Raw genomic sequence first — 8,348 nt, forward strand, 5'->3', positions numbered from 1 at the left:
GAAGATGTTCCAGGCTCTTGTTGGAAGACTCAAGGAACTCAAAAGGTTTCTGCCCGCCGGGCGATGGTGGCGCACGCCTTTAATCCCAGCACTCGGGAGGCAGAGGCAGGCGGATCTCTGTGAGTTCGAGACCAGCCTGGTCTACAGAGCTAGTTCCAGGACAGGCTCCAAAGCCACAGAGAAACCCTGTCTCGAAAAACCAAAAAAAAAAAAAGTTTCTGCCCATGGTTGCTGTGCATCCTTAATTAAAGCACTCAGGAGGCTGACGCAGGGTTAAAAGTTTGAGGCCAGCCTGAGCTATATAGAGAAATTGTCTCGATTAAAAACAAAAAAAAACCAAAAAAACAAAAAATTAAAAACAAAAAAACCTCTCAAAGAATTTGTGCAAAATAGCAAACATCTAAAGACACAAGGTCATTGGGTTACTCCCAAAAAAGGAGGAGGGTTTTGAGTCACAACAGAGAGGATCCCATAGAGATTCACTCAAGGACAGTACATCAGCTATTTAAAAGCACAAAGGGCTGGAGTCCAGAGCTGCCTTCGACCAGACAGGATATCCATGGCACACACTCCCAAGGAACCCTTCTTCCCGTTTTCTATGAACACTAATCCCATGACCCAACAGAACGGATGAGCTTTGGTTCCAGGACAATGGGGCCACTAAAGATTCAATCTCTTCACATAACTGGCTGGGCAGCCTGAGAAGCTCTGTAGGAAAAGTCCCAGAGGTGCTCAATAAGCCACAGACTAGAGAAGGAGAAAGGAAAGGGAGACTACAAGAAAAAATACCCTTAGATTCTAGGGCCACCTGGCAGTCCTGAGTCTGGGGTTCATCAGTATAGATGCTACATGCTAAGACATCAGTTTGTCTTAAAGTCTCAAGCAAAGGAAAAGGAAACTAACATTTATTGAGCGTATATGTGTGTATAGTATATGTATGCTTGGTTTTGAGCAAGGAGTTCTCAGCTACAATATTCCATCTGATCCTCACGTTTGTCACCAACTTGAAAATGCCTCAGGCCTACTGACAAGGAAGAAATGTTCTTCAAGGCACCACACACAGCACAGCAGCAACTAGAGCAGTAGGAACCAGGCAGGACATGCTGGCAGCACATCCAGCGGTGCTAGGAGGCAGAAGGGGGCGTCTCAAACGCCAAGCTTCTAAAGCAGGAGGTCACCCATCAAGGGTCAGTCCCGATCCCACCAAGGTTTTTTTGTTGTTTGTTGTTATTTTAAGCACTACTGAATGTAATGTTGTGCAAATTCTGTGGCCAGATGTTTCTTTTGAGAAACACCTGTATGGAAGTTAGTCTATTGGCCACTTACTGCAGGAGAATAAGCCTCAACCCCCCTCATTATCTAAAGGCCTCTGAGGTTGTCAGAAGGGGCCTCTAACTTCTTCCAACAGACCCTCCAGGAGGAAGCAGGTGGCTAAGACATTAAGCGATGACAGGTACAGAAGAGCTGACTCAAACATTCACCACATCAGCCTGGGGCGGGAATGGGATGCAAAGTAAGCATGAACAAGGGCTGGACGGTGTGGCTCAGTGGTAGTGCACTCGTCTAGCATGCTCCAGGTCCCAGCACCAAAGACTAAAAAAATTTAAAAAGTTAGTAAACCGGGCGATGGTGGCGCACGCCTTTAATCCCAGCACTTGGGAGGCAGAGGCAGGTGGATCTCTGTGAGTTCGAGACCAGCCTGGTCTACAGAGCTAGTTCCAGGACAGGCTCCAAAGCCACAGAGAAACCCTGTCTCGAAAAACAAAAACAAAACAAAACAAAAGTTAGTGAGTCACAGCAGCAGGGGTATGCGCAGAACCAGCTACTTCTACAGAGTATAATGTTCATTTGGTTGGAAAAAGACTCAAGCAAAGGAAATGGAAACTAACATTTATTGAGTACATATATATACATATAATGTATTCCTGGTCTTGTGCAAGGAGTTCTCAACTACAAGATTCCATTTGATCCTCACACCAACCCTGTGAGGTAGGTATGATCCTCATGTTTGTCAGATGAGGAATATGAGGCTCAGAAAGGTCAGGTAATTTGTCCAAAAACACAGAACCAGAAACCAGTGAGCTGGAACCGAGTCCTAAGTCTCAAACTCTATCCCTATTCTTTCCTACCTCCTTCCCATCCCTGAAGCCCATGGTTCCCCCAACAAGAAGCCTGCCCCATCCTACCTTGGGAGAATGCAGTTAGTTGTGGGGATTAAGACATAAATAAAAATAAATAGCAGGGTCAAGTCCCCAGCAGCGAGGATGTACCTTCCATACTTGTGCTGTGGAGAGGTCACTGTGCCATTCACAGTTGCTGGGGTACGGGGTGCGGCACGGGCCCTAGCGGGGGAAACTGGAACTACAGCTGCCAAAGGCTGCAGTGGGTGGGCTAAACAGGTCCCTTCTGGGCTGCATGGATTTGAGAACAAAACGTCTGGAGCAGGCAGCAGCCGTGGGCACAGTCACCACCCTCCTCCATCTGCTCATTTCACCGGTGTTTGTGATCCAAGAGGGATTCAAAATCGGGAGAACATACAAGTTTGTGCTTCACATGTCCCAGGACGGTCATCTCTCCTGTCCTGCTGTCTCCAAGGCCCACAGACACCAGTTCCTGCCATTCAACAGAGACATCAGTGAGAACCACACACCCAAGTCAGCCCTCAGTCCTGTGACCCCAGTGTTCCCCTCACTGCTTCAAGCTGTGAATACTACTCAAAGCCTCTCCCTGGCCCACAAGGGTCGCACCTGCAGGAAAGAGCAGGTTGTTCCCATGGTCACATCCAGGGTCACCTTGCCCAGGAGGAGCTGCACCTTCCCTGATTTTCGGATGAGCAGCTTGCCCACTTGACCCTCTGTCAGGTCAGCCAAGGTACAAGCGTTCTCTGCCAGCCTGACTTCCTATGGAGAGAAGCAGGAGAAAGACACAGGTGACAACTTTCGTGAATGAACCCCCGTACTGTTCCCCAGAAAGGCACCAGCAACAAAGGCCAGAAACAAGGGCCATGCCCTGGAACTATCAACCCGGACTCTCCCAGAACTTGCTGCTGAACATACCCGGTCTTTTTCCTGCTTTATGACTACCATCTGTCCATCTTCGCCCTGCACCTCCGTCTTGATAGGCTTGACATCCTGGGTGGGTGGCTGCCCAGGAAGGGTATCAGGCAGCTGAAGGAACAGCAGCTCTTCATCCTTGGTGAGGCTCAATTCCCTGAGCAGCTCTGCAACAGACACGTCCTTTGGGAGAGCAGGGGTCTTCCTGACTGCTTTGGGAGGGGCCTTCGCCTTGGCATCCTCTTCCTCATCCCGTGGCTCCTCTTTCACTGCCCAAAGTGAAATAAAAAAAAAAAAAAAAGACATTAAGTAGTCAACCACCAAGCCAGCTCACTGTTCTCAACCCTTCACACACGAGTTCTACCGTGGCTCAGCCAGGAAGCTGGCGATGTTATAAACAGGAGCAAGAAAGAAATTCAAGAGCTGTGTGACTTCTCTAAAATGGAAAAGCTGAGGCCAAGTGTGCTGATATACAAAGACATGTGAACTCCGAGGAGAGGTTCTGTGCCTATACTTTTGAGTGGGAATGAAATTGGTGAGCAGCAGCCTTGGAGGCCATGTGAGAGCTTCTGGGGAGCTAGAAACACAAGGAGCTGACACAGGATACCTTTTACAGAAGGCACATCCACTTCCATGTCTTCTTCCTTGGGGCCAGCTGAAAAAGGCTTAACATCTGGCTCTTCACTCTCCTCCTTGAAAAGCCACCCTGAATGAGCCAGTGGCAGCTGCACTGGCATGTTCCGTTTGTCATTCTTTAGCCCTGGGTCATCGATGAACTGCCAAAGAGTTGAAGTCACATAGAATGTCAGCACATATGCCCAGGTCACAGTCCACTTCAGGACCCACCTCTCTTTGCTTTCTATTTGAGTGAAACCAAAAGTTTGAGGACATCAGCAAGCCCTGCACCCCCTGACCTGGCTCCCTATATGCCTTCTCTAGCAACTACAAAGAAGCCTGTCGTTGTGGAAAATTACTTTATCTGTGCTAGAATGTGTTGCATTTGTTTATGTAGCAGAATATTTGTTTAACTATGTAAAGATGTGTTCCTTTGCCTGCCTAAGACACCTGATTGGTCTAATAAAAAGCTGAATGGCCAATAGCTAGGCAGTAGAGGGTAGGCGGGGTTAGTGGGTAGAAAGAATAAGTAGGAGGAGGAATCTAGGCTTGGGAGAGAAGAGAATGAGGAGAGAGAGGAAGACGCCAGCGAGGCATGGAGGAAAAGTAGGACATACAGAATGAAAAAAGATAAAAAGCCTCAAAGTAAAATGTAGATGAAGAGAAACATGCTGATATAAGTTATAAGAGCTAGCTGGGCGGAGGTGGCGCACACCTGTAATCCCAGCACTCAGGAGACAGAGGCAGGCGGATCTCTGTGAGTTTGAGGCCAATCTGGTCTACAGAGTGAGTCCCAGGACAGCCAGTGATACACAGAGAAACTGTGTAGGGGGTGGAGTGGGGTGGGGTGAGGTTATAAGAGCTAATGGGACAAGCCTAAACTAAGGTAGAATGTTCATAATACTAAGCATCCGTCCTTGTCATGATTTGGGGGCTGATGGTCCAGGAAATCCTGTTACACCTGTCCCCCAGGCTCCTGGTACCTACATCATCCTTCTCCAGCATACGCAGGATCTGTTTGGTCTCTTCGTCTGTTTCTCTCTTCTCTTTTTTGATGTTGATGATATGGGAAGGGCCCATGTCTGACATATCCACTGTCTTATCCCAGTTCCCTGTGGAAAACCATTCTGTTCACTAGGGATAAATAAGGAAGACAGAGACAGCAAGGAAAACCAAAATGGGATGGAGAATTCCACTGCTTTGCCTTCTCAGGCAGTCTGAACTGAAATCTAGAATGGATCCCTTTTGGGTACCTTTTTTCTTCATCATCTCTGCAGGGCCCTGCTCAAAGATAGAATGGGACTGGATCACTTCTGGGCGGCCACGTCCCCGTCCATGACCCTCCCGTTGGCGGTCTCTATCACGTTCACGCTTTTCCTTCTTCATGGCTACTTCTTCCTTTGGCCTGGAAAAGAGAACAGATAAAAAACTACCCCATTTCCTACAACATCACGAGAAGCAGAAGCCAGTCCTTTGCTGGAGCTTTGACTTCATTCACAAGGCAGAGCTTTTCATTCCCTTTACTTTACCTTCCTGTTAAAAAGGTGGGATTTTTGTTTTGTTTTCCATTGCCTGGACACAGAAAGGCTGGGACAGAGACGGAAGGACAAGTGCGGAAGAGTCTAGCCCCACCTTAGCAGTACTAGAAGAGCTGGGACCTCCTGGATGGATGGTCAGCCCCTGAAGTTCCCCTTTCCTTTCCTCCACTTCCCTTTCTTCCCTCAGGTACTGTCACGTGTTCACTGCCATACCATAGGCGCAAAAGTGAAAGAATCACCTGACCATGGACTAAAATCCCCAAAACTTGGAGGTCCAAAATAAAATTTCCCTCTCTATAAGTTGATTACCTCAGGTATTTATTACAATTTAAAAAAAAAAGGAAAAAACCTCTAAATCAAAGTACCTTAGAGCCAGGCATGGAGGTACACACCTTAATCCCAGCACTCAGGAGGCAGAAGCAAGAGGATCTCTGTGAGTTCTAGGCCAGCCTGGTCTGCAGAGTGATTTCCAGGAAATGCACAGAGACCCTGTCTCCATTAGTGAATAAGCTAATGGTGTAAATTACAATTTCTGAGCCACACACCTAATTGCTTCCCCCAGTCCACAGCAACACAGGGTAAGCTACTTACTCTTCTTTGATCTTCCGACCGATGATATTGGGGGTGAAGGTTTTCTGGAAAGGAGAAAACAACAGCATTTCAAAGTGCTATACGGACCAGTCAGTTTCACCGGGAAACAATTCTGGGAAGGCTTAGCAAGACAGATCAGTCAGCAGACGGATGTCATGGGTAGACTATTAGCAGAAATACCCAAGACAAAACTCAGGAGCTTTATTCTTGGATCATTCTGCTCTTTCCTTTCAGAGCTACGCATCATATCTCACTTACATACATACTGGAAGAGGACACAGAGCAGCTAAGGTCATGCCTTCAAGTCATCACATACTAGATTATTAGTTTCAGTATTGGCATCCAGAGTTCTGAACACTCAAACTTCAAGTAAAGCTCATGGCTGCCTGACTTTCATGGTATTTCTAAAGGTGTTCAAAATATAAGAAGCACTTTTTAACACCCTGGATTAACTAGGCTCCCTGCCTTTTAATTGCATGTGAAGCCGTCTCAGTATCTTATACCAGCACCTAGACTTGAAGGTCTCGCTAGAGGTTGACATACCATCAGGGACACTGTGGGCCCTACAAGACCATCAGGAGTTGCATCCCTAAGGCCTGGAAGGTATTTAGGTTTCTGTGCAAACAAGCTCGCAGGTACCTTCTTGACTCCGCCAAGGGTGAGGTCCCGGGAGCGGATGGAGGGAAGGCGGCCAGGCGTAAGCGGGGGTGCGGGTCGCCGGCCGATCAGCCCCCGACCCCCTGAGAGAAGGGGTCGCGGCCCTCCAGGATTGCTGGGCTCGCCAGTGGCGTTTCCTTCCGACATGGTGCCTGGAGGAAAACAGGCAACCAAGTGACTCCAAGGGAGGGACGCGCAGACCCTGGGCGGAACCCCACCCACGTAGCCTCCCACCCCCCCCACCCCCCGTCCGTGCGTCGCTCTCGCTGCGCCGCAGCTCCTCCCGGTCCCACGTGGCGAGGCTCCCCGAAGCGCCCCACCTCTAGCTTTGGACTCGCCACATGCCCTCTTCCCCGGACCGTCTGACGCACCTGCGTTGAGACTCCACGCCGAGTGTCACGACTTCACCTCCGACACGACCCGCCACGGGCACCTGCTCGCCCCGCCAGGCGGAAGTCTGCGTGGCAGGGACCGGGCGCCGCCATCTTGCCCTGGGGCGGAAGTGACATCAAAGGGGCGGGACCAGACCATAGTATTTATCCGACGGCGCCTCGCTGCCCTCCGCCTTCTCTTCCCGGTTCTTCCCGGAGTCGGGAAAAGCTGGGTTGAGAGGGCGAAAAAAAGGATAAAGGGGTGGAAAGTGAGCTACGCTGGGACGGGACTCGTGGGGGTGTGTCTCGACCCCCTGGCAGGGAGTGGGGGCGTGGTCCTCAGGGTCCGTGGTGGTGCTCCAAGGTCGCCTACCTGTTCGTGTGGAGTTCCCCGCAGCTTAGCCTCTAGGAGCCCTGGGGTCGCCGGTCGGGAGGGGGCTGGGGACACAGGGAGTAACCTCAGACCGAGGCTGCCTGCACCTTTGCGTTGACCTTGGAGTTGCCACTGTACCTCCAGGCCTTGTCCTTTACTCGCCAGCGCCTTCCCTGTCTGTCCGGTGGGTCCTGGGGTGTGTCACCCTTAACGCTGCTGGGCAGAGCAGCCAGTAGCTCTTCTCACTTGCCTGGGCTCATGACTGCTTGATCAAAGTCTGGGAAGTCTGGAACTGTAGTTTGCTTTTTAAGTGGGAGGTGTTGTTACTTTTGGGGGAGGGGGATTGGTTGTTCGCTCATTTTAAAACGACCCTACTGTGTAACCCTATCTAATCTGGATTTTAAGTAGACCAGGCTGGTCTCGAACTCATAGGAATCCTGTCTCTTTGCCCCCTCAGTGCTGAGATTTACAGGTGGTGGCGCAAGCTGTTAATCCCAGCACTCAGGAGGCAGAGGCAGGCGTATCTCTTCGTGAGTTCGATGCCAGTCTAGTCTACTAGAACTAGTTCTAGGACAAGGCTCCAAAGCTACAGAGAAACCCTGTCTCGAAAAACAAAAACAGGTGTGCACCACCAATCCAAGCTGAAAAAACTTTTATGGTAAGGCATGGTTGTAATTTAATCTGAAGAAAAATGTTCTTTAATGTTACACCCTACCGACCCCCAATACGAATAAAAACTGTAGCAACGTTATGTAGTTCTTTGGAAGGAAACTATTCCTGCTAGAATTCCATAAACTGCTAGTATTATAATATTTGTGAGGTACTGTCATATTGTGCCACAAGACTGTATCCTTTGTTTTTTTTTTTTTTTTTTTTTTTTTGGTTTTTCGAGACAGGGTTTCTCTGTGGTTTTGGAGCCTGTCCTGGAACTAGCTCTTGTAGACCAGGCTGGTCTCGAACTCACAGAGATCCGCCTGCCTCTGCCTCCCGAGTGCTGGGATTAAAGGCGTGCGCCACCACCGCCCGGCTTGTATCCTTTGTTTTATAAATGACTTTATTTCCTGATTGGGCACTTCATTTATATGGGTATTTCCTTGTAAATAACTGTAGTGTACATTTGATACATTCCACTTTTTGTTAAATTTTCTTT

The 8,348-nt window shown here is 49.1% G+C and overlaps 1 protein-coding gene across 1 annotated transcript; it reads right to left on the minus strand.

The window, feature by feature from the left end:
* Positions 1–1,883: 1,883 nt before the first annotated feature.
* Polr3d (RNA polymerase III subunit D) lies at positions 1,884–6,950 on the minus strand. Its single transcript, XM_041670258.1, has 9 exons — positions 6,826–6,950; positions 6,437–6,606; positions 5,798–5,841; positions 4,922–5,073; positions 4,656–4,780; positions 3,661–3,829; positions 3,057–3,322; positions 2,748–2,900; positions 1,884–2,613 (listed from the first exon to the last, which is right to left on the minus strand). Exons 2-9 carry the CDS (start codon positions 6,599–6,601, stop codon positions 2,491–2,493), a joined length of 1,197 nt encoding a protein of 398 aa, XP_041526192.1. The 5' UTR covers positions 6,602–6,606; positions 6,826–6,950; the 3' UTR covers positions 1,884–2,490.
* Between the last annotated feature and the right edge of the window lie 1,398 nt (positions 6,951–8,348).

Source organism: Microtus oregoni, unplaced genomic scaffold, assembly GCF_018167655.1.
Source record: "Microtus oregoni isolate MIOR12 unplaced genomic scaffold, Mior012 000001F_ref0000356, whole genome shotgun sequence".
Taxonomy (NCBI): domain Eukaryota; kingdom Metazoa; phylum Chordata; class Mammalia; order Rodentia; family Cricetidae; genus Microtus; species Microtus oregoni.